The sequence below is a fragment of the Megascapheus bottae genome, chromosome 14 (assembly GCF_031878675.1).
Source record: "Megascapheus bottae isolate mThoBot1 chromosome 14, mThoBot2.hap1, whole genome shotgun sequence".
Lineage (NCBI taxonomy): Eukaryota > Metazoa > Chordata > Mammalia > Rodentia > Geomyidae > Megascapheus > Megascapheus bottae.
In genome coordinates, this window is record NC_143522.1 from 53,137,637 (window position 1) to 53,163,664 (window position 26,028).

The 26,028-nt window shown below is 43.9% G+C and overlaps 1 protein-coding gene and 1 long non-coding RNA gene across 2 annotated transcripts in view; one reads left to right on the top strand and one right to left on the bottom strand.

The window, feature by feature from the left end:
• LOC150055316 (uncharacterized) overlaps nt 1-26,028 on the bottom strand; it is a 129,033-nt gene that overhangs the window by 40,059 nt on the left and 62,946 nt on the right. The gene's annotated exons all lie outside the window — the stretch shown is intronic.
• On the top strand, nt 1,361-22,741 carry LOC150055317 (dehydrogenase/reductase SDR family member 2, mitochondrial-like). Its single transcript, XM_090345270.1, has 9 exons — nt 1,361-1,444; nt 11,343-11,533; nt 13,401-13,578; nt 14,051-14,152; nt 15,726-15,796; nt 21,238-21,289; nt 21,791-21,925; nt 22,215-22,270; nt 22,477-22,741. The coding sequence occupies exons 2-9, from the start codon at nt 11,394-11,396 to the stop codon at nt 22,586-22,588; spliced, it is 846 nt and encodes a 281-aa protein (XP_090201396.1). The 5' UTR covers nt 1,361-1,444; nt 11,343-11,393; the 3' UTR covers nt 22,589-22,741.

The window sequence follows — 26,028 nt, forward strand, 5'->3', positions numbered from 1 at the left end:
TTGGGAATATTTCACAATAGATTGAGTCCATGGTAAACTTAGCGATGATTCTACTTTAAGAGAACAGATAAACACATTTCTAAAACTTAAGGAACTTCACCATTCAGTGTCAGCCTGTCAATCTGTAAGTGTTTTTAGAGAGTCCAAATTGCATAACAACGCCCTCAGCCTTACGGTGCCTGTGGCGAAGCTGAATCTTACCAAGCATGTCAGAAAGAGTAGAAACACATCATGCATTATGACAAGCTTTCCCTAAGAGGAATCTGTGATGGTACGGATGGCTTGGTCTACAGTGGATTGAATTTGAGAAACACAACCTAGTGTAGCTCTCCAAGACTTTTATTCCACAACTGTTTCTTCCCCAGGCTGGCTGTGAGAGACATGCATATACATACTTCTTCTTTTTCTATGATACATAAAACACATTTTTTTAAACATGTCTTGGTGGCATCCTGAGCGCCAGGCACAAAAGTCCACTATCCTTTCTGGATTCTCTTTCTCTTAATTCAAGAATCACTCTTCCTGGGGGGTGTGTGTGGGGGGGAGGGAAATGGGTACCAAGACATGTGAAAGGGTATCAATGTATGTGAATTAATGCACCTTCTATCTGGCAAATATCGTGTAACCCTTTTACTAATTACAATAAAAAAAAAGAATCACTCTTCGAAGCTGAGTGTTGATGGCTCACACTTGTAATCCTAGTTACTCAGGAGGCTGAGATCTAAAGATTTCAATTCAAAGCAGGGACAGAAAGATGATAGGCCACTTAGTTGCAGTTAGCTAGCAAAATGCTAGAAGTGAAGGTGAGGCTCAAGTGGTAGAACAACAGTGTTGAATGAGAAAGCCAAACAAGAGTGCAAAGCCCTGAGTTCAAGCCCCAGTACTAGCATGTATACCACACAGACATAGACACAGACATAGACACAGACACAGACACAGATACACAGAAACACACACATACAGACACACACACAGACACACAGACACACACACAGATACACACACAGGTACACACACACAGACACAGACACACACAGACACAGACACAGACACACACACACACACACACACACACACACACACAGAGTCACTCTTGGAATGAGAATTCCTGTCTTCCTCCAAGATCTTTGGTTACCTGAAACTTCACTGGGGCACCTTGGAGTGGCAGGATATTGTTTTGTTAAGGATTATTCAGAAATATGACAGGCAACTAGTCTAAAGATGCCACAATTTGATGAGATGTTTTTGTGACTCATCCTAGAGCTTTGGGAGTGTGGTGGGAATGACAGTGTGTGAGCTTAGGGGCATGTGTGAAAGACAAGGGAGAAGGGGGTGGAGCTCTTATATAATAGACTGCTCAGAGATCACCAGAATTACCTGACCACTGCAGACTCAAACTTCTGTTCAGGAATCTGCAAACAGTACCTGAGTCCATTGGTCTGAGGTAGGCATGCATGTTTCCTTCAGGGGTTCCCTAGGGCCAGAGGGCTGTAGGGACTTAGAGACTGAGTTTCTAGGATACACAAACCTAGCTTTGTCGGCTTTTGGGGGGGGTCTCAGTGGTCAGTGAGCTGAATTAATCATCACCAGGATGTCAGATTCTGGACAGGGAGAATCTTAAGGTCTGGATTTAAGTTCTACCAGAGAAAGTGCTAGCCTTGTTATTTTCTCTGTAACCAGAGATAAAAGGTCAAATCTTCATTCCTTGCTGTGGTACTGGCCACTGTCAAGTACTCCACTGGGCAGAGCTGGCTCCATACTGGAAGGTCTGGGCCTTGCCCGGGTATAGGTAAAGCCAGAGAAGAAGGACCATAGGGCTCTCTTTCATGTTGGGAGTCTCCTGTGACTTTCCCTTGAATCCTTCTGCCCTAGAGCTGGCTCTGAAAGCCATCTGAATGAATGGTGCCAGGAGTAATTAGGATTGAGTTTAGCCAAATGGCAGGGACAGCAAGCAGCTTCCACTCCCACTGTCCTCCTACCGTTCCACTCTGGCCAGACTCCTGTGTGCACCCAGCCCTTACAGAACGCATGCGGGCTGGAAGCCTCGCCTAGGCCCAGGACACCCAAGGTGTCTTCACACAGCTTACAAACTGGAAGTTTCCTGCTCCTCTGGAAGATGGGTCCCTTTCTCCCTCCCTTCCTTCTTTGTGCCAATATTAGGGCTTGAACTCAGGGTCTGGGTATTTTTCCTTAGCTTTTTTGCTGGTCTGGAACTCTACCCCTTGAGTCACCGCTCTACTTTTGGCTTTTTGGTGGTTACTTGGAGATAAGAATCTCCAATCTCCCATCTCCCCTATCTCAAGGAATCTCCAGACTTTTCTGCCTGGACCAGCTTTGAATCTCAATCCTCAGATCTCGGTGTCTAGGAGCTGGGATTGCTCGTGTGAACTTCTGGTGACTGAGGAGAGAAAATCAGAGTTCTGTGTGCCTCGGTAGGTGGGGTACAGACATAGGCCTGCCACCTGAGCCCAACCTTTGCTCTGAAATCTTTTCCTAGGGGAAAGTACTGCCATGCTTGCTATCTGTTGCACAGGGGCAGGGAAGGGCTACAAGGCTCTTCTTGGTGCTCACAAGAGTCTGTGGGTGCTCTCCTGTAAGTCCCCCTGTCTTGGAAGTATATCTAAAGGTTTCTCCTATGAAACTGGAACTTATTATTTCAGAAAATTTAATAATGGGCTGATTTTAATACATACTCAGCTATAAAGTCATAGGATTTTAACAATAGATGCCACCAATCACAACTTTCAATCATTGCAATTTTTTTTTGTGTGTGGGGGTCATGGGGTTTGAACTAGGCCTGGGCGCTGCCCTGAGCTCTTCAGCTCAAGGCTACCACCCTATCCCTGGGCCTTGGCACTGTCCCTGAGTTCTTCAGCTCAAGGATATACCATCCTACTCTTTTTTTTTTTTTAATTATTTTTATTTATTTATTTATTTATTTTTTTTGCCAGTCCTGGGCTTGAGCTCAGGGCCTGAGCACTGTCCTTGGACTTTCTCAAGGCCAGAGCTCTACCACTTGAGCCTCAGCACCACTTCCGGCTTTTTTCTATGTATGTGGTTCCGAGGAATCGAACCCGGGTCTTCATGCATGCTATGCAAGCACTTTAACCACTAGGCCAAACTCCCGGCCCCCCATCCTACTCTTGAGCTAAGCGTCACTTACTATTTTCTAGAGGTTAATTGGAGATAAGAGTCTCAGGTCCCTTTGTGCCTTGGCTGGCTTTGAACCTTGATCCTCAGATTTCAGCCTCTTGTGTAGCTAGGATTAGAGGTGTGAGCCACCACACCTGGCTTCAATCAGTGTAATTTTACATTCGAAGTTGGAGAAACTATTTTGAAGAATCCCCAGGTATGTACAATTGTTCATTAATAAAAAGCAATCCTTCTACTTTAGAATCAATGGAACTTTATAGGAATATGGTAAAGACGGTATAGAGAGTTGCTGTGTACCCTGAGCCAGTCCCCACAGTTAATATCCAGCTTACAGGAAACAGTTACCAAAACCAAGAACTGGCAAGTTACAATACAACAACTTCACTTTAATCTGATGGGTTTCAGAGAAAAATGACAGCGTGCAACTGCTTTCTTATCTTGTCCTAACAATCAAAGGAGAACTGCAAAAGGCAAATAGGACTGGGTGTTCCACAAGCCTTAGGTAGTGACCTTAACCTTGATTACTTGGAAGTATCTATCAGGTTTCCCCACAGTGAAACTACAATGTTTCCCTTTTCTTGAGCCAAGGTAAAAATTCAAACAAGGAAATGTACCTACAAGTAGTATTTGTGGTTCCTCTGTTGAGAAGATTTGTTTCTTCTCCATTATTCAGTTATTTAACTAGTATTAGTTTTTATATTAATACAGACACACACATGTATGTGTGTTATACTTTAAATTAAAATCAATATTTGTTGTTTAGCAGGTTCTAGTTTTGGCCATTAGGAGATTGGCTCCTGTATGTCTTTGTCCTTTTTTAGTTTTAAAATATTAGTTTCTTTGTTATGTTTGTTTATTTAAACTATTTTTTTTGCCAGTCCCAGGGCCTGAGCACTGCCTTGGGCTTTCTCAAGGCTAGAGCCCTACCACTTAAGCCACAACATCATTGCCAGCTTTTTCTTTATATGTGGTACTGAGGAATCAAACCTGGACTTTTGTGCATGCTAGGCAAGCATTCTACCACTAGGCCAAACTTCTGGCCCCATGTTTCATTCTTTTTTTTAAGTTGACTTTGTTAACATTTGTCTTTTGTAACTTTTGAGTGAAAGAAAATTTTAGGGATTAGAGGCATGACTCCATTGGTAAAGTACTAGTCAATGAGCAAAGTAGCAGGTACCAAGTCTGAGTCCTGGTCCAAAAAATTAAAATAAAAGAAAAAGAAAATTACATAGTTTTCATTATTTTTTTTTCTGAAAATGTAAAGATTAGCCAGGTACTGGTGGATTATACCTGTAATCCTAGCTACTTGGGAAGCTAAATTTTGATAATGGAAATTCAAAGCCAGCCATAGCAGGAAAATCTGTGAGACTTTTATCTCCAATTAACCATCAAAAAGCTAGAAGTGAAGCTGAGGCTCAAGTGGTAGAGCATTAGCCTTGAGCAAAAATTCTAAGGGACAAAGCTTAGGCTCTGAAGTGAAGCCCCAGCACTAACACACACACACATAGAGGACCATTCCCCCCCTATCCTGGGGCTTGAATTTAGGGCCTGGGCACTGTCCTTGGGTTTTTCTCAAGGTTAGTGCTCTACCACTGGAGCAACAGCACCATTTCTGGCTTTTTCTGTGTCTGTGGTATGGAGGAATTGAACTCAGGGCTTCCTGCAAGCTAGGCAAGCACTCTACCACTAGGCCATACTACTGGCCCCGAATGTTCTCTTCCAGTTTTCTTTTTCTTTTTTTTTTGCCATTCTTGGGGCATGAACTCAGGGCCTGGGCACTGTCCCAGAACTTCTTTTGCTCAAGCTAGCCCTTGAGCAACAGCATTACTTCCAGCCTTTTCTGCTTATATGGCACTGAGAAATCAAGCCCAGGGTTTCATGCATGCTAGGCAAGCACTCTATCACCAAGCCACATTCCCAGAGTGTTAGGCCCATTTTACCCTCTGATTTATATTAATCATATTGGAGTTTGTTCTTCTGCAAAGTGTTCAGGTGGTTGTTTTTAAATAGTGATTTATGCTTGTACTTTTTCTTCAAAAAACCTTTTGTCTGAAAAGAGTCTGGAACATGCATCTGTGCATCTCAATATCTATGGTTAATCCTACCTTTCACTATTTTCCTCCCCTGAAGACATTTTAGGGCTGTGTTTTTCTTTTGAAAGATACCCGTATCTGCTTTCAATAATTTTTATGAACCTTTTTCATTTTACCATTTTAAAATTTGCTTTCTTTCTTTAAAAACAAAGAAAGCTTTAAGTAGTTGTACAAAAGGGTTTCAATTAAGCAAATGAGTTTATAAGTAAAATAGATTCTTTGTTCTTTAGAAAGTATCTTTTTTGGGTCATGTACTGGTGGCTCATGCCTGCAGTCCTAACTATTCAGGAGTCTGAGATCTGAGGATCACGGTTTGGCTTGAAGTCAACCTGCACAAGAAAGTCAGTGAGACTCTTATCTTGAATTAACTACCAAAAAAAAAAAACCCGCCTAAAAGTGAGGCTGGGAGTTTGGCCTAGTGGTTAAAGTGCTTGCCTAGCATGCATGAAGACCCGAGTTTGATTCCTCAGTACCACATATAGAAAAAACCCGGAAGTGGTGCTGAGGCTCAAGTGGTAGAGCTCTAGCCTTGAGAAAGTCCAAGGACAGTGCTCAGGCCCTGAGCTCAAGCCCAGGACTGGCCAAAAAAAAAAAAAAAAAAAAAAAGTGAAGGTGTGGCTCCGTGGTAGAGAGCTAGCCTTAAGGACAAAGCTCGTGGAAAGTGCCCAGGCCCTGAGTTCAAGCCCCAGGACTGCAGTATCTTTTTGGTACTAGGAAGTGGGTCAAGTGGCAGGGCACTTTGACTAGAAAGCACAATGAAAATGAAGAAAATGAGTTTACTAACACTGTGACCTTGGAGTGACAACTTACCTTACACCTCCATCTCAATGCTGTCCTCTCATGGCCTTTTTTTTCTTTTTACATCTCTGGTTTCCCTTCAGTGGCCCAGATTCCTTCATCTCATAAGGACTACATTTGGATTAAATTAGGACCCACTCCAATGGTATTGTTTTAACTTAATCATCTCTTTAAAAGTCCCTTTTCCAAAGCATTTTTGAGGCGCTGGGCCTTTGTGTCTTGCGGAGGGTACACAGTTCGCTATGTAACACTCCTAGAGGCAAGCCAGAGTGAGCCTGCGTTTGAAAGCCAGGGAAAGTACATACATGTATACATTTTATATGTTGGATACAGAAGTAAACGTGTATAATTTTAGATACTTATGGTTCTCTTCTTGAGGAAAGGTTAGGTTAGTTTTCTATACTATTTCTTCACTTGTATAAGGGCTTTATAGGGGCATAAGGACTAAAACAGATAATTCAGAAAGAGGAATAAGACATATGGAATAATAGAAGACCCTAAATAGCAAAATAAATCCTTAGCAGGAAGAACAGTGCTGGAGGAATATCAATACCAAGCTTCAAACTCTAATGCAAAGCCATAGTAATAAAAACAGCTTGGAACATGCACAAGAATAGGCCTGAGGACCAATGGAATAGAATAGAAAATCTGGAAATAAATATGCAATCCTATAACTGTTATGGGGTCAAGAGGAGGGGATTCCACATCCCTCCAGGTGGGGATTCCACGTCCCACCAGAGTCCACCACGCAGAGACAGTCTCATATAAAAAGGTGAATTTATTGGGGAAGCAGATGGTGAACTGACCGCCAGGGACACAGTGCAGACTCGGGAGCTGACACTGTGACTCCGAGCGGCTCTCACACTGGGTTTTTAAGGACAAAACCCATGCAGTCAAACCTGGCCACACACAGGTGGCCAATGGGATAGTCACATACACAGAGGGACCAAAGTCAGCTCTGGCCACACACAGGTAGCCAATAGGGCTACAGCCCAGTGTTTGAATTTACCTATCACCTTAGTTGGAGTTGGCGGGCAAATTGGGAAGGTCTCCACACAAAGCAGGCCCTCCCCACCCAAGCGGATATCCCTCCTCATGGGGGTGGGGAGAAGGTCAAGGTTGCCCCTCCCTGGAAGGGCAAAGGTGGCTGGGCCTTGTTGACCTTCTGTGGTGGTGCGGGGAACTCTTAGGCATTGCGGATGGTGCCAGTTGCTGCTCCCCTTAACACTCCCTGCTCCCCTTAACAATAACCACCTAATATTTGTTATGGGAGCCAAAAACACAGGATGGAAGAAAGACAGCCTCTTCAACAAATGGTGCTGGCAGAATTAGCTATACATATGCCCCAAACTGACATTAGATGCATATATATCATCACGCACTAGAATCCAGTCCAAATGGATCAGAGACCTCAGTGTAAGAGTAGACACCCTGAAAATATTACAGGAAGGGGTAGTGGAAACATTAAGGCTCTTTGGCACAGGTCAAAACTTCCTAAGTAAAGATCCAGATGTATCAAACTGAAGACTTTTTGGATGGTGAAGTGTCGGGCCAGGCAGCAGTGAACCGGGGTTCCTGAAATAGGGGGTAGGGACTAAGAAAATAGAAAAGAGACAAGCAGATGGGGTTCGGGAGGACTGCAGCCCAAGTCGGCAGCCCAGGAAGGCTGTGAGCTCAAGACTGCAGCCTCGTGTATTGCTTTGTTCCAATCTTAAATACTTAAAGCCAGGAAACTGCTGTGTTGCATTTGTGCAAAACAGCAATCAAGTAAACAAGAAGGGATTAACATAGCCCAAAGTCAAGCTAATAGCTTATTTCCTAGTGTGCCCAAGGTCACTGACCCCATAGTCGGCCCCCAACAGCAAAGGACATAGCTAGCAAGATAAATAGAAAGCTACAGAATGGGAGAAGATCTTTACATCAGACAGGGGCCCCATATCTAAAATATACTCCAAGCTCAAAAAAAAAATTAAAACCCCAAAATATATCCTCTAAGAAACAACAACCTAATTAAATGGGCTAAAGACTCAAAGAGAGACTTCTTAGATGAAGAATGGCCAGTAGACATATGAAGAGGTGTTCAATATCTCTGGCCATAAAAGAAATGCAAACCAAAACCACACTGAGATTCCATCTCACCCCAGTTAGAATGGCCATGATCAACAAAACCAACAATAACAGATGCTGGCAGGGATATGGTCAAAAGGGAATGTGACTACACTGTTGGTGGGAATGTAAACTGGTTCTATCACTCTGGAAGGCAGAATGGAGGTTCCTCAAATGACTAAATAAACATAGGGCTTCCCTATGACCCAGCAATCCATTTGAGTACAAACCAATCTCTCCAACTGACCACAAACCAGGCTACACTAAAGCCACCAGCATCGCCATGTTTATCACAGCATTGTTTACCATAGCCAAGATACAGAATCAACCCAGATGCCCCTCAGTGGATGAATGGATCAATAAAATGTCACATATACATATATATATATGTATATATGTATAGTGCTATTCTATTCTTCTATCAGAAAAAAATGACACTGCCACATTCATAAGGAAATTGAAAGACCTGGAAAAATTATACTAAGTGAAGTAAGCCAGACACAAAGAAACACAGACTGCATGTTTTTCTTCATTTGCAATAAATAGAATACGCCTTTAAATCTACTAGTAAACTCAAGGGAGAGCAAAAGACAAATAATTACACCTGGACATGATTAATTACACAGTCATCTAAACATTCACACAGTGAGAACAAAGGAGACTAGTCTTAGGAGAGGATCGCAAGGGCTCAATAGCTGTGTGTATCACATCATATAAAATGATACAAAATGAACTGCTAGAAATGGAAGCAGGAGGTTTCTTATTATACTGTTTGCAGTATATTTTCTCCATTCCTTTTTTTTTTTGGATTTATTCCCTTTCTGTACCCTCTGTCTTGTATATAAGTTTATAAGGTTTGGGGAGGGAAAGGGGAAGGGCAGAAATGGAGGGACAAAGGATGAAACAATTCAGCAGTGAAATTCATTAGATACTATGTTGGAAATGAACTATGTAACTTTAGAGGGAGGGAAGTTAGGAGGGGAAAACTAGGAGAGAATGAGGGAGGGGATGACACTGTTCAAAAGGTAATGTACTCATTATCTGAATCATGTAACTGTAACCCCTCCTCCCACACATCACCATAAAATGTGGTGATATACACAAATGTTATTCTAGTCTTCCATCTGAAAGAATGACACTTCCCCATTCCTAAGGACTTTTTTTTTTTAAAGCACTAGTCTAGAAGGGCACCAAAAAGTCTGTGAGACTCTTATCTCCAATTAATCACAAAAAACCCAGAAGGGGTTGGGTGGTAGCCTTGAGCTAAAGAGCTCAAGGACAGCACCCAGGCCCCACGACCAATCAAAAAGAAAGCACTAGTCTAGAAAATGAATAAATGGAACAATAAAGCCTTACTGACAGAAAAAGGAAGGAAGGAAGGAAGGAAGGAAGGAAGGAAGGAAGGAAGGAAGGAAGGAAGCGAGGGAGGGAGGGAGGGAGGGAGGGAGGGAGGGAGGGAGGGAGGGAGGGAGGGAAGATTAAGATGAGCCACATGCGCTCATACTTGTCATCCTCACTACTCAGGAGGCTGAAATCTTGAGGACATGGGTTTGAAGAAAAGTTCAGCAGACTCAAGTCTTCAACATAACCAACAAAAAGCAGGGTTAGAGATATGGTTCAAGCAGTAAAGCACCAGCCTAGTAAGCTCAAGACCCTGAGTTCAAACCCCAGGATCACCTCCCTCCAAATAATTAAATCAGGATGAACAATGAGTATGAGAGAAATGATGATGAATTATTTTAGCTATTAGGACCAGCAAGGAAATCTATACTTTCCTACGCATAAGCACCATTTATTTACATTAAAATTATTAATCAGGCTGGGTGATGATGGCTCAGACCTATGATCCTAGCTACTATGGTGGCTGAGATCTAATAATTGAGGTTCAAAGCCATTCTGAGCAGGACAGTCCATGTGATTATTATCTGTAATTAACAAAAAAGTCACAAGTGGAGCTGTGGCTCAAGTGGTAGTGTCGAATGTAAAAGTCTAGGGGACAGCACCTAGGCCCCGAACGTAGGCCCCGAATTTAAGCCTCAGTATTGCACAGACACAAAACAATATTCATTAGAAAAAGATTAGGAAGTGGTGCTGTTGTTTAAATGGTGGAGCACTAACCTTGACTAAAAAGAAGGTCAAGGACAGAGCCTGGGCACTGAGTTCAAGCCCCAGGACTGGCATAAAGAAAAAAAAGGAAAAAGACCCAGAGCTCTTTGTCTTTCACACCATCCTTCTAACTCATCACCTGGCTTATGTCTGTCTGCCCTACTTCCAGGTGTGCTCTCTGTACCTCTGCATTCCACCACTGGCCCATGGCCATTAGATTCTGTACCTGGAAGATGAGCCAATCCTGATATCTATCATGGCTTGCTCTAACCTCCTCTAGCCTTGATAGAGACTTGTTTTTGTTGTGTGTCACAAGAGGTAGGTTTGTGCTGCTCAGACCTTAATCAATGATGGAAAGAACTCAGAATCCATCGCAGGAGGTGCATAACTGTTCTGGTCTGCATGGGACCCAAGGGTTTCCTGGAATGCAGATCTTTCAGTGCTAAACCCCGCAAGGCTGGGAAACTGATGGTACATCTCATTAAATTCCTAGTTCCCTTGGGTTAGCTCTAGGATTGGAAATAGTTGTTCAGAGTTCCTCAGCAGAAATGAACTCGAGATTGACCACAGAGGTAACCTGTTTGATCATGTGCCACTCTTGGCCTATCTTCTCTTCCACTGTACTTGCCATTCTTCTAACACTTCTCTTTTTACTTCCAAAGAACTACTTGCCTTGTGGTATGCTTCTGAGGGTAGCCAACCCAACATAATTACTATTTCTTGGTCTCTCTCCATATAATGATGGACACAACTTGTGGGATGCACCGATATGTTTCGCATCTCTGATAAGAAGGTGATTGCAGCAGGCAGGGGAAAAATAAGAAACAAGATTTAAGAAGCACCAAGTTCAGTGCTTAAGGACTTGGGGTATGGTCCATTGATAGAATATATACGTTTCAGGCCTAGGCCCTAGATTCACCAAAGGATGAACAACAGCAACAACCAAAACAAGTTCAGTGCTTAGATAATAGATGTGTGTGGAAAACACAAGGTGAAGAAGGATGAAGTGACAGTCTTTATTCGGATGTCCATGGAGGAAGGAGGAGATACAGATCTAACGTGGTCCACCATGTGGTTGTCTTTCAGGTACTTTCCCAGTGTGATCTCCAGGAAGAAGAAGACCACACAGTCACACTCATGTTCAGGGTTATTTCACAGGGGTGTAGGGCTCTTCGTGGTTCCTCCATCCCTCATGCAGCAAGAATGTTCAGCCAAAGAGAAAATATGAGCCATAGTCAGGCCAATAAAGTGGCTGTGATTACCGGCTCTACAAATGGGTGAGTGAATAAAGTCCTTGGTCCGTTCTCAACTAGGAGATATTACAATGGGCTCTGCAGTTTTACTCACCTCACACATTTCTGCTAAAATCATGGGATACTGACACTCCCTTACCTAGCTTTGGCTTTTCACTCGAAATCGTAACATCTTTTCCTACAACATCTATTGAGATTATCTAAAGACCTTCTTGTCTTCTTTCTTTCCATCCTTCTCCCTTTCCTTCCCAACATCTCTTTATCTGCCTTCTTCTTAGCCCCCCCATTTTTAAAAAATTTCTGAGACTGTATCTCCCTACAGAATCTGGACTGAGTCTTGAACTAGCCATCCTCCTACCTCAGCCTCTTAAATAGAGGGATTATAAATGTATGCCACCACACTTAGTGGAAAATGTTCAATTTCTGAGCTCTAAGAAGAATGTAGCTGGAAGAGCAGAGTTTGAATTTAGTCCATGGAATCTCTGGATAATTAACTAATTACCATTAGGACATTCTTGCCCCTACTTTTCACAGCTCTGTGGCCATGATCTTTCAGGGTTCTGATCTAATTATCTCGGACTCAGGGTTTTGTTGACTGCATTTACCCACTGGCACCAGCAGAATGGTGACACCACCCTTGATGTCTCAGAGACTTTGTAGTTGAGGGACTCACGGTCACATTTCTTTCAGTGTTCTCCAATTCCTCTTTTCCCTCTGGCTGCCAACATAATACAGCAGCATTTATGAGCTCTTTTTTTTTTAACTAAAAAGTAGAAGGATGGGAAATTTCTATTTTTTGTGCTCTTTTCTTTGACTTTTCATGGTCTGTAGTATCACCAATTCAGCCAACTGTATTTTGGAATTGTTTACAGATTCTATACTTCCTAGGACCCTTCCAATGATATTTTAAATCTTTGTATGTGTATAAGGGGCTGAAATGTCATAACATCTGTCCCCAGAGTTTATAATAAATGAATATAGCCCCAAATTCCAAGTTACCCACAGAACTTCTACAGGACAGTGGAAACATGCCTTCTCCGGTTCCTTTCTCAAACAGGACAAGCTCCAAGCAAGAGATCCAGACCTTCTTAACATGAGGAAACAGGAGAATTTGTTCTCCAGAAAAAAGCTATTAGGCTTAGAGAAGGTGCAATTCATGCCACAGCCCTCTAGCTATGCAAAGGGAAGCAAAGCTGGGCAGTTGAAAAATTTCTTTCTATTTAGGCCTAGTGCCTGGAAAGTTTCCAACTATTTGGACAGAGCACAGGGCTTCCTTTTTTTTTTTTTAAGCTCCTTTAAGTGAAATTACCATAAAAATATCCTTATCTATAAAACAAGTTATACACAGCCAGTGCTGGAGGCTCACACCTGTCATCCTAGCTACTCAGGAGGGTGAGATTATTTTTGTTATTTTTTATTTTAATGTATAGAGGAGTTACAGTTATATTCGCCAGATAGAAGGTGCATTTCTTCTCACACATTGATGCCCCTTCTCATGTTTTTGTCCCCATTTCCCTCCCCCCACCCTTTCCCCTCATTTTTCCCAGGAGGGGGGGATTTTATGATCAAAGCTCAAAGGCAGCTTGGGCAGGATAGTCCAGGAGACTCTTAATGTCCTAGTAATCACCAAAAGAAACCCCAGAAGTGGAGGGGTGGCTTACGTGGGAGTGGTCCTCGGTGCCCTGAGTTCAAGCAGAAATAAGATTTAAAACCTTACACAACAGTTGTGAGAGCCGGGCGATGCAGCCTTTGAACGGTGGACAGGGCATTCCTGTTGTCTTAGGGCAGCTCTTGGGCAGCAAGTATCCCGGAACTCGAGATGTGACAGGGCCGGGCTTTGGGGGAGGAGGACGGCGAGGGCTGAGCGCGGTGCACCCCTGTCCGTCCGCAGGATCGGCTTCGCCATCGCCCGGCGTCTGGCCCAGGATGGGGCCCACGTGGTCGTGAGCAGCCGGAAGCAGAAGAACGTGGACCGGGCCGTGGCCACGCTGCAGGGGGAGGGGCTGAGCGTGACGGGCACCGTGTGCCACGTGGGGAAGGCCGAGGACCGGGAGCGCCTGGTGGCCAAGGTGCTGCGGCAGGGGGCGTGGCAGGGGGCGGGGCGGGCATGGCCGGTGGGCGGGCCGGTGGGAGGGGACGGCCCCGCCCAGGCTGGGGAGTGGGAGTTGGTCCTCATGCCTTTTTGTGGATGATCAGCCCGAGAGGCGTGAGGGTGGGGCAGAACTGGACGGTGCACGGCCCCTTGCTCTGCCAGACCCCCTAGAGGACCCTTTCAGAGCCCAGGGAAGGCGGAAGAGTGAAAGCAGGTTACCTAGTGTGTGAACGACCATCTGGGTGAGTGAGGCCTAGGGGCCTAGCTGCCAGGTCACAGGGCCCGAAACTAGAGAGGCAAGAAACCGGTGTCTTTACTCATTGCCTACCAGGAGCATCCAGTTCTGCTGGAGTGCAGCCCTCCCATAACCAGAGGGAGTTACTTATTTCCTCCAGGCCACTCTTTACTGCACCCTTTCAACCAGATCCTCTTGTCAATTTCCTCTGCAGGCCCTGGAGCATTCTGGGGGTGTTGACATCCTGGTGTGTGTGGCAGGGGTTAACCCCTTGGTGGGGAGCACTCTGGGATCTAGTGAGCAGATCTGGGACAAGGTGAGGATTATTATCTTTCAGTAGTTGTACAAAGCAGTTGTCACTCAACCACTTTATGAATACAACACATTTTGATCCATGTCACCCCTTTTAACAGTCTCACCCTTCCCACCCCTAGCTATCCCTCCGTTACTCTTGAGGATCAGGTCCTGTATATCTTGTATATCACGCCATCTGTCATGTTGTGTGTATGTCCACGCACAGCATCTTGGCTCTGGTGGGTGAAATTGTGGCTCACTTAGGTCAGACTTCCCATTAGTTTAGTTCAACAGGCATTGACCGTGCCCAGCCTGACTGATGCCAGCAGTCTGATCTGCATTCAGTCTCCCCACTCTAGCCACTGCTATGAAGTGTGAAGATATGAGAAGATATTTCTGGGTCTGTTCATGGTGGAGATCCTCTCTAGCTCAAGTTTCTCAGGCTGCCCAAGCTGGACCCACTGAAATACCTCATGAACCATTCAGACTGGCTGTCACAAGCACCTCCTCTGTACTGTCACAGGTGACAGATGGGGCCTTCCTCCTGGCCTGATAATCCCACCGGAAGTCACTGGGAAATCCGGGGGTCCTGCTATCCCGTGCTATCCACCCGATATGGCTCAGTCCTGGACCACCTCCTGAATACAGGACAGAGAATGTGCCCATGATAGGGAGGTGCATCTCAGGGGTTTCTCCTGTTCACCTTCCCTTCTTTCCTGACACACTTGGCCTACTTTCTCTCTGTGGTTCTCACATCCCATGGCCATCTTGATCTACTTTCCAACTCATTTCCCCTAGGCTTTTCCAGTTTTTTTTTTTTTAAGTCAAATGATAGTGGCTCATACCTGCTGTAATCCTAGCTACTCAGGGGGCTGACATATGGAGGGTTATAGTTCAAAGCCAGCTTAGGCAGAAAAGTCTTAGAGAGTCTCTCTCCAATTAGACAGGGAAAAGCCAGGCTGGTGGTCTGACTCAAGTGGTAGAGAACCAGCCATGTACAAGCAATCTAGATGAGTATTAGGCTCTGAGTTCAAGCCTCTGTACTAGAACAAAAGGAGAGAAAAGAGGAGGAGGAGGACAATGGGGAGGAAGAGGAGGTGATGTATTTTCTAGCCCTAGCACCGAAAAAAAAAAAAAAGAAAAAGAAAATAACCCCCAATTACAACATACATTACAAGCAAACAAATGTCTTGGTTCTTAACATTTCCTGACATAGATGAGGTCCTGCATGTGGTTTCCCTTTCTCTCACCATACCTTTCCCTTAAGGCAGTCACTGATCAACCACTTATCCCAATTTTATTTTCTCCTCTCTGGAAGGCGATAGGATTGGGGAGAGGTCATGTGGGGTTTGACAGTGAGAAGGTCCCCCAAATCACAGAGTACTGGTGGCTCCTGTGACCTGGGCAGGCCTATGCGTTCCCTCAGATTCCTTTTCTGACAGAGTTTGACCCTCACATCTAGTAAAGGAACACAGGATCCTGGCCACTCAACCACAGTCATGGAACTTTGTGCCTATTCTGATGACAAATCTCCAAGTGACCATGCAAATGCTGCATCTCTATGCCCCCTTCCTCCCTATGCATTCTGATTTCAGATCCTAGATGTGAACGTGAAAGCTCCAGCCTTGCTGCTAAGCCAGCTGCTGCCCTACATGGAGAACAAAGGGTACGTGCCTGAGGGGACCTAGTGGTGTCTTTAAGCATTGGTCTTTTCTAACCCTAGGAGGTACTTGGGGCTGAGGCCCAGGAAGTGGGGGATAGTGGGAGAGATAGCAAGCCTGACCTTTGGGAAGCATTTCCCATTTCTAGCCCTACCTTCTTCCCCCTGGTCTGTAATGATTGTGATGAAGAGAAACATTTCCCAAGGATCCTCATTCCCCTTCCCTTAGGGAATGGCAGGGACTTTGCTCCTTTAAGTAACAGCTTCAGGGATGAAGGATCTAAAATGAAACAGCCTGCCCATGGTCCCCAGCTCTGATCCATTCTTTAGCGCTTGCACGTGCGTGCGTGCGTGCGTGCGTGCGTGCGTGCGTGTGTGTGTGTGTGTGTTATGGGGCTTGAACTCAAGGTTTGGACTGACTGTGCCTAAGCTTTTTTTGCTCAAGGCTAGCATTCCATCACTTGAGCTTGGCTCCACTTCTGGCTTTTTGGGAGTTAATTAGGGATGAGACTTTCCTGTCTGGGACGGCTTTGACCCTTGATTCTCGGATCTCAGTTTCCTGAGTGGCTAGGATTATAGACATGAACCACCAGTGCCCAGCTGATTCTCTTAATTCTTGCCATCCTCTGTGGGCCACCTCACCTGTCTTCCTTCTGGGCAGAGGTACTGTGGGCTCTTCCTGTGTCCTGGGAGCCTGGCTCTTATGTTTCTTGTGGCCCTGTGACAGCAGGGGACTTTATACCACAACAACATTACATAAGCCCTTCTGTTTCTCCACTTAGATGCTGTCCAAGGAATGCCACACTGACCATGTTTATTGGGTGGTAGAGATCTTAGTGTCCATTAATTTAGAGCTCTGTCCTTTCCAGAGAGTTCTAAATAGTCGTTAAAACTTATCTTTTGAAACCAGAGCCCAAACTTAATGGGTTCACATGTCAGGCACGGTCACTTGCCCAACCATGCCAAATAAAGAGAAGGGAGGTTTATTACTACTCATGGGCATACAGAAAGAAGAACGCACTGCAACTCAGCTTCTGGGGTTCAGATGCCAGCCTTTGATTTAAATAGAAAAAGAATTTAAGGAACTGAGAGGTCACTGTAGTTTAGCAGTCCTCATTCAGGGAAGCAATCTAACCAGGAGGAACAAGTTGTTACTGTCTGACAGGAGGTACCTTTTTCTTTTGGGGGAGGGAGGTCATGGGGCTTGAACTCTGGCCTGTGCCCTGTCCCTGAGCTCTTCAGCTCAATGCTACTGCCCTACCCTTGAGCCACAGGGACACTTCCTGTTTTCTAGTGATTACTTAGAGATAAGAGTCTCATGGCTTTGTATTGCCCAGGCTGGCTTTGAACCGTGATCCTCAGATCTCAGCCTCCTGAGTAGCTAGGATTGCAGGTGTGAGCCATCATTCCCAGCTCAAAGGAGGTACCTTTAATAAAGCAGTTTATGAACACAATGCCTCTTAATCAGTGTCTCCCTTCAACATTCTCACTCCCTTTTGACTTTTTCTCGTACTTTACTTAATTTTGTGGTATATACAATACATTCTTCTTCTTCTTTTTTTTTTTTTTTTGCCGGTCCAGGGCTTGAATTCAGGGAATTCAGGACCTGAGCACTGTTCTTGGGCTTTCTCAATGTTAGAGGTCTACCACTTGAGCCACAGTACCACTTCCGTTTTTTTTTTTTTTATGTATATGGTACCAAGGAATCGAACCTGGGTCTTTGTATATGCTAGGCAAGCATTCTACCACTAGGCCAAACTCCCGCCACTCTATATAATACATTCCTGACTCCTTTCTCCCTTCATTCATCTTCCCCTGCCCCCTCCTTGGCTCTGCCCTCCATCTTACATTTACCCACTAGGTACTCTTTTCTGAGTGGCTCTGCTGATCCTTTCTTTGGGAGCATCTTTGTTTTGTTTTGTTTTCCTTTCTCGATCTATCCTTGTAATAATGTTAACGTCTAGTCCTGTCTTGGATTCCAAGGTGAATACAAGGTAACTCAGAGTAAGGACAGATACAAAGGGAGGCAGAGTTGTCAAACTTTTTTCATGCTTTCAGTGTATTTGTAGATCCAAGTAAGTAGCCAGTGCTTTTTAGCCGAAATAGTTTAAGTTCTTAGTACTCTTTAAAAAGTCAGTGGTTGATGGCATGGCTTAGTTGATAGAGTAGCTAGCCAATGAACTAAAGTGTCAGGTACAGAGTTAAAGTCCCAGGATTGGGCTACAAAAAAAAAAAAAAAAAAAAAAAGAAAGTCACTAACCTTGAGCTCGTTTCCTCTCCACACGAAAGCAGCTTCCCAAGCCAGGTGCCAGTGATTTTACACCTGTAATTTTAGTGATTCAAAAGGATGAGATCTGAAGATCTTCTCCCACTCTGTAGGCTTCCTAACTAATTTACTAGCTATGTCCTTTGCCATACAGAAGCTCTGCAGTTTAATGCAGTCCCACTTATCCAGCCTTTCTCTGATTTGTTGTGAGTCTTGGTCCTTATTAAGGAAGTTTCGACCTGTGCCAAGGAGGCCTAGTGTATCTCCTATTCCTTCCTGTAAAGTTTTCAGTGTGTCAGCTTTTACCCCGAGGTCTTTGATCTATTTGGAGTTAATTCTAGTGCAGGGTGACAAAGAAGGATCCAGCTTTAGTTTTCTGCAGGTGCTTAACCAGTTCTGCCAGCACAACTTGTTGAAGAGGCTGTCTTTCTTCCATTCTATTTATTTGGCTCCCTTGTCAAGGATTAGGTGGTCATAGGTCTGTGGTTTAATATCTGGGTCCTCAGTTCTATTCCATTGGTCTTCAGGCCTGTTCTTGTGCCATTACCAAGCTGTTTTGATTATTATAGCTCTGTAATAGAGTCTAAAGTTTGGAATTGAAATTCCTCCTGCGCTGTTCTTTCTGCTAAGAAGTGTTTTTGCTATCCGGGGTCTTTTATTATTCCATATGAAATTTTGGATTGCCTCTTTCTATTTCTTTAAAGAATGACATTGGGATATTGATGGGTATTGCATTGAATTTGTAGATAGCCCTTGGCAAGATTGTCATTTTCACGATGTTGATTCTTCCAATCCAGGAGCATGGGAGGTTTTTCCATTTCCTCAGTTCTGCTTTAATTTCCTTTTTCAGGGTTTTAAAGTTTTCATCAAAAAAGTTCCTTTACATTCTTAGTTAAGCTAATTCCTAGGTACTTTATTTTCTTTGAGGCTATTGTGAATGGAGTTGCTTTCCTGATTGTTGCCTCGTTCCTCTCACTGTTGGCGTAGAGGAAGGCAGTTTATTTCTGAGGGTTAATTTTATACCCTGCTACCTTTCCAAAGTTTTGAATCAGCTCAAGGAGCTTGGGAGTGGAGTCTATAGGATTCTTTAAATACAGAATCATGTCATCTGCAAAGAGGGAAAGTTTCACTACCTCTTTCCCTATTTGCATGCCCTTTATGCTTGCTTCTTGCCTTATTGCTCTGGCTAGGAATTCTAATATTATGTTAAAGAGGAGTGGAGAGAGTGGACATCCTTGTCTTGTTCCTGATTTTAGAGGGAATGGCTTTAGCTTTTCGCCATTAAGTATAATACTAGCTGTGGGTTTGTCATACACAGCCTTTATTATACTGTGGAATGTTCCATGGATTCCTAGTTTCTCCAGAGCTTTTAACATAAAGGGGTTTTGGATCTTGTCAAATGTCTTTTCTGCATCTATTGAGACAATCATGTGATTTTTGTCCTTGCTCCTGTTGATGTGTTGAATTATAGTAATTGATTTGCGTATGTTGAACCAGCTTTGCCTCCCTGTGATGAATCCTGTTTGATCATAGTGTATAATTTTTTTTGATGAGTTGTTGTAGACGGTTGGCCAGTATTTTGTTGAGAAGTTTTGCATCTATGTTCATCAAAGAAATGGGTCTATAGTTCTCTTTCTTTGATGAATCTCTATCTGGTTTGGGGATGAGGGTTATACTGGCTTCATAGAATGAGTTTGGTAAAGAGCCTTCATATCTAAAATATATCAACAGCTCAAAAAATTGAATCACTCCAAAACTAATCTCCAAAGAAACAACCATCCCATTAAAAGATGGGCCAAAGACTTGAAGAGAATCTTCTCTGAAGAAGAAATAAAAATGGCCTATAGACACAAGAAGAAATGCTCAACATCTCTGGTCATAAAAGAAATGCAAATCAAAACAACTCTAAGATTCTACCTCACTCCAGTTAGAATGGCCAGGATCAGGAAAACGAATAATAACAGATGCTGGAGGGGATGTGGCCAGGAGGGATCACTACTACACTGTTGGTGGGAGTGCAAACTTGTTCAACCACTATGGAAAGCAGTGTGGCAGTGCCTCAAAAGACTAAACATAGAGCTCCCCTATGACCCAGCAATTCTACTACTAAGCTTTTACTCAATGGTCCAGAAACAAGGACATACTAAATCTACTAGCACAACGATGTTCATTGAGCACTATTTACCATAGCAAAGATATGGAACCAACCTAGATGTCCCTCAGTTGATGAGTGGATCAACAAGATGTGGTATTTGTACACAATGGAATTCTATGCTGCTGTCAGAAAGAATGACATCGCCCCATTTGTTAGGAAATGGAAAGACTTAGAAAAAATCATATTAAGTGAAGTAAGCCAGACTCAAAGGAACGTAGGCTCAATGGTTTCCCTCATTTGTCATAATCAGTAGAAACCTTGGCCTCTCATAGCAGAGATTTGCAATAGAGCAAAACCTAGATACATAAGGCCGTATAGTAGGACGCTAAATGAAAGGATCTCTAGGATATAGAAACAAAAGCCATATAAGGAGTGATTGTTGTCCTTAATGTACTATGTTATCTCTCATCTCTTTTGCTGTCCCTTGGTTATCTCATATTGTTACAGTATTTCACCTTGTTATCTGATATATTGGATATATTTGTATTTGGTTATTTGAAATTGGATGGGGAAGGGGGAAAACAAGATGAGGAGTAGGGGTGGGGGGGAGGGAAATGACTAAGACATGAGAAAGGGAATCGATGTATGTGAATTAATGCACTTTCTGTCTGGCAAATATAATGTAACCCTTCTATTAATTACAATAAAAATATATGAAAATAAAGGATGAGATCTGAGGTTTACAGTTGGAAGTCAGCTTGGGCAGACACATCCGAGAGACTTTTCGCTCTAATTAATCAGCAAAAGGCTGGAGGCGGAAGTGTGGCTGAAATGGTGGAGCACTAGCCTTGAGTGAAAAAAGCTAATCAAGAGTGTGAAGCCCTGAATTCAAGCTCCAATGCTGGTATGTGTGTGCATACAAACACACACACACACAAGATTGCCTGTTTTATCTGGTATTATTATTATTATTATTATTATTACATACGTGTGCAAAGGGGTCACAATTCCATAAATCTGGTTATGAGCAGAATAGCTGGTCTTTTAGTTGAACTCATCTCTTGTCTCATCCCATCTCTCTCACAGGGGAAGCTCTGTGATTCTGGTCTCGTCTGTGGCGGCTTATATGCCTGTACCAGTGAGTATGAGGCCCTGTGGTAGTGCTTGGGTAAAACCTATGAATTTGGTTTCCTGTGAGACCCTGAAACAGTTAAGGGGGCAGAGGGAGGACAGTACTGGCTGCAGATTTTATATAAGTGGAATTAAGATGTATACAAATCACATATTACAAACCCATGTTACCATAGCATCTCTGAAGCCCAAAGCCATTAAACACTGGACTGAGGGTAGCATGGTCAGTGAACATTATTGCAAGGACATCTCCCCAGGTCTCCCCAGTGCAGCTTTGTCTATGTCAAGCTTGGACATGCCTGACAGTGACTTGTTGACATTTCCTTAAGCTCAGAGAAGCCCTTCATCCCAGAACTTCACTTGAAAATTATTGCGGAGCAGTGAGGAGAAGGGGAAAGATTTTGTTTAGGCATAGAGTCTGGGTGTCATCTTAGCCTGGAACTCATAGATTTCACTGGAGCAAGACTTCTCATGAGCACCCACTTTTTCTCCTGCCTCTGCTTTTCAGGAACTGGGTGTCTACAACACTAGCAAGACTGCCCTGTTGGGTCTCTGCAAGTCACTGGCTGTGGAGCTGGCACCAAAAGGCATCCGAGTGAACAGTCTAGTGCCAGGGGTCATCAATACCGAGTTTAGCCAAGTGGTGAGTGTAACAAGCAGATCCTCCTCCCGTCTCAACTTCCTGTCTTGGACTAGGCTCCTGGCTGAACTGAGACGTCTGCACACCAGAGCCCAGGGGCGATCCGTTATCCCGACTTCCTGCTTACCACCTTTGGGCCTAGCAACCTTCCCTTTCTCTGCAGAAGAATGGGATCTCTAGGCTCTGAGAGGAGCACCCCAAAGTTCTGCGTCACTCATTGTGCAAGTGGGGTCATCCTCCCTCTAGGACATCGCTCAATCCTCTACCTAACATTGGCACTGAAATTTTTCAGAGGAAGCCATTGGCACACATCCTACCTGCCATTGGGAAAGTCTATGGAATGCTGAGGTAAGTGGAAAGGGGGAAGAAGGGTTCATGTATGCTAAAGGGGAATTCCCTTTCTGGTATTTGCTGCTAAGTCTAGGCCTGGAGTTAGGGGTGGGTGGGTACTGAGGCACTGATCTGCCTGGGTGAATTCGAGGTCCTCCTTCGGGGCTGGCAGAACCTGAGATCAGAGTTCCACAGTGGCAAGGCTGTTCTGCTCTTCCCTTCAGGATTGGGGAGCCGGAACACTGTGCGGGCATTGTGTCCTTCCTGTGCTCTTCAGATGCCAGCTTCATCACTGGAGAGAACATTGTGGTGGCTGGCTTCTCCCCTAAACTATGAAGAGAGTAGGGGCCTGGTCCTCAGGGGAGGTCCTCCTTGGGTGGAGGTGGGAATCCTGAGAGTAAGTATCGTTAGATTGCAATCCCAAAGGGAAACTTGCTCAGGAAAGTGTGTAAAGCTTTTCATTTGGAAATAAACATGTTTGGAAGCTTCTGCTCTGCGCTCACTCTTATTTGGCTAGTGAGAAACCCCTTGCACCCTAATTTTTCTCTCTGTGTGTGCATGCCAGTATTGGGACTTGAGTGCAGGGCTTGAGTGCTCTTAGCCTTTTTCCCCCCTACCTCAGCTCCAATTCTGGTTTTCTTGATGGTGAATTGGAGATAAATCTCCCAGACTTTCTTGCCTGGGTTGGCTTTGAACTAAGCTCCTCAGATCCCAAGCCTTTTGAGTAGGTAGGTTTACAGGTGTGAGCTACTGGTGCTGTCCCTCCAGGTCATTTTTCTGAAAGAACAAAGATGTTCACGGATACCTTTTCCCTCTTCATTCTTACATATCTCTGCTTCTTTTAGGGATGTAGGCAGGTACAGAGATTAAGGATGTGTGTGTGTGTGCAATTTTGTAAGTATTAGCCCACTCCTAGTTTGAAAAGCTCTCAGCAGAGCCATTCCCCTTCCAAAGTGAGAAGGAACAAGGAAGGAAGGAATCATCTAATTATCTCTTCTTTTGGTCTTCTTTTGGACGTGTGTGTGTGTGTGTGTGTGTGTGTGTGTGTGTGTGTGTGTGTGTGTATGTATGTGCCAGTCCTGGGCACTGTCCCCATCTTTTGTGCTTAAGGCTAGTACTCTACCATTTGAGCTACTTCTGGCTTATTAATGGGAGATAAGAGTCTCGTGGACCTAGGATTATAGGTGCGAGCTTCCAGTGCCTTGTAAAAAGCTTTCTTTTTTTTTTTTCCTTTTTGCCAGTGTGGGGGCTTGAAATCAGGGCCTGAGCACTGTCCTTGGGCTTTCTCAAGGCTAGAGCTCTTCCACTTGAGCCACAGCACCACTTCCTGCTTTTTTCTATATATGTGGAATGGAGGAATCGAATCTGGGTCTTCGTGCATGCTAAGCAAGCACTCTACCACTAAGCCAAACCCCTGGCCCCAAAAGCTTTCTATTTTATAAAGTGATAAATAGAATCAGGAGTCTTGGGAGTCAGGTCTGAAACATCTCTAATCTGCAAATAGTAATCTGACTTTAGAAGTTTACATTAAAAAAAGTCTTCAGACGTGCTGATGAAGTTCAATATTAACATGAATAATCATTTGTGTACCACCCACTGGGAATATATGTAGAGTTTTATATATATATATTTCATTAAAAACTAAATGCTTAAAAAAGAAAAGAGGGGCCGGGAGTTTGGCCTAGTGGTTAAAGTGCTTGCCTAGCATGGATGAAGACCCGGGTTCGATTCCTTGGTACCACATACATAGAAAAAAAGCCGGAAGTGGTGCTGAGGCTCAAGTGGTAGAGCTCTAGCCTTGAGAAAGTCCAAGGACAGTGCTCAGGCCCTGAGCTCAAGCCCAGGACTGGCAAAAAAAAAAAAAAAAAAAAAAAGAAAAAGAAAAGAAAAAAGTTTCAAACCTATGTCAGGTAATTACAAAGACCAAAACGAAATTCTTTGGGTTTGCCCATTCACTCAAATTTGCCACCAAGTTTTGATCTCTGCTGGGCATTCTCAGATGTCTGCTGGCTTTTTATCTCCACCAGCTTTAACGAGCTCTCAAAAGAAGTCTAGGCTTCCAGATGCAACAACTCGCCATAGACTTTCCCTGATGTCACCATAGAAACAAGCCTCTTACTTTTTGGGGAAAAGTCACATTATAATGAGGAACACTGACAGACAACATAGATTAATGAATTGAAAAACAAACAAGGCAGCACTTTCTAGGGACTGGATGACAGAAAAGGACAGTTTGAGGAAGAAATGAAATAGCTGCTGTCAGAAGGGAGAGACAGAAAGTATGATCCTCTTGTTTGGTGCAGTATCTGGCTGGAGGCTCCAGCTGTGGTGACGGTATAGTGATAAACCCACAGATATGTTGACTCTTTGTCAGAGACCCTAAAGAAGTCCTTTTTTTCTTTGGTTTGGTTTGATGTCACAGGTCAATAATGAAAATAATTTAGAGTGTCCATGGTGTGCAGGTGCGCGCGCACGCACGCGCACACACACACACACACACACACACGGTAGTACCGGGACTTGAACTCTGGAATTTATGCTCTCGTTTGACTTTTTCCATACAAACCTGGTGCTCTATCACTTGAGCCACACCTCCATTTTTGGCTTTTGGTTGGTTAGTTGGAGATAAGAGTCTCATGGACTTCTCTGCCTTGGCTGGCTTCGAGCTATGATCTTCAGAGCTCAGCTTTCTGAGTAGCTAGGATTGCAGGTGTGAGATACCAGCTCCCGGCCAATGTGGTTGAGAGGTATAGATATAGAATAGCTGAAAGGTACAAGATTTTCCCACTAACTTCCAGAGAACTTTGGGCCTGCACTTTCCAAACACTGTGGAACAACTGCTTCACATAGCCCTGTAACCTGGAGTCATGCATGCGCACAGGCGTTAGTTTAGGGAACAGGCCTGTAACCGCCAGTAGGTATGAACACTTGACCGTAGTTGACCGGTGCCCCTTTTGTCTAAGGGGGTATAAAGAAGCAGCACTGCTGGACATGTTGTGCTAGGGGACCCCATAAACCTGTTAGTAATGTGTATGTTGCCGCCGCCAGTACTGCTGAGACTATAAAGCATGACCACCATGTATTTTATTCCATCTGCCCAAATCTCATTTCAGTTTAAGCTAAGAACCTATACACATTACACTGAACTATATAATGACAAGACTTACAAGTGTATCTTTCCTTGTGTTACATTGTTTAGGGCTGTGTTGTGTTTATTTTGGAGGCCTCAGAACTTATCAAAGGGTTTAAAAGCACATGACTGTTAACACATTTTTGTTATGTGAATGAACAAATAAAATCTTTGTGCCATGAGAACAAAGAATGATAATGTAAAAACAAACCAATAGAAGAAACTGAAGGAACCGGCACACAGTAGCTGCTGAGGGGCGGAGATAGGCTAATAAGGGGGAGGAGTATTCATGTATTCTCCAGGAGTAGGTGGAGACTTCTCAGAATTGGGAGGTCATGCCAGTTAGCATGCAAATGAAGTTATAATGAAGTTAGAGGGTATCTGGTGGTGATTAGTCTGGAAGCCTTCTTGTTCCAGGGGCTTTTGGCTTCTAAAGCTACCCTGTCCCTATAAATAAGATTAGAAACTCCGCAAGAGGTCACGTGTACATATTGTCAAGAGCCTGAGTTGTTTCTGCCTATTATTTCGGAAGATCCCGCAAAAATGACAACTGAAATTTGCCAGGTTTAACAATGAGATTGTGCAAACTGACAAGAAAAACACGAATGCCTAAGTAAATATTGGGAAAATCCAATGAAATATAGTG

Coding starts and splice junctions, on each gene's coding strand:
- LOC150055317 (XM_090345270.1), top strand. CDS start 11,394: ATGTTCAGGGTTATTTCACAGGGGTGTAGGGCTCTTCGTGGTTCCTCC. Junction 21,290..21,790: donor CGGCTTATATGCCTGTACCA/GTGAGTATGAGG, acceptor TCTGCTTTTCAG/GAACTGGGTGTCTACAACAC. Junction 22,271..22,476: donor AAAGTCTATGGAATGCTGAG/GTAAGTGGAAAG, acceptor TCTTCCCTTCAG/GATTGGGGAGCCGGAACACT.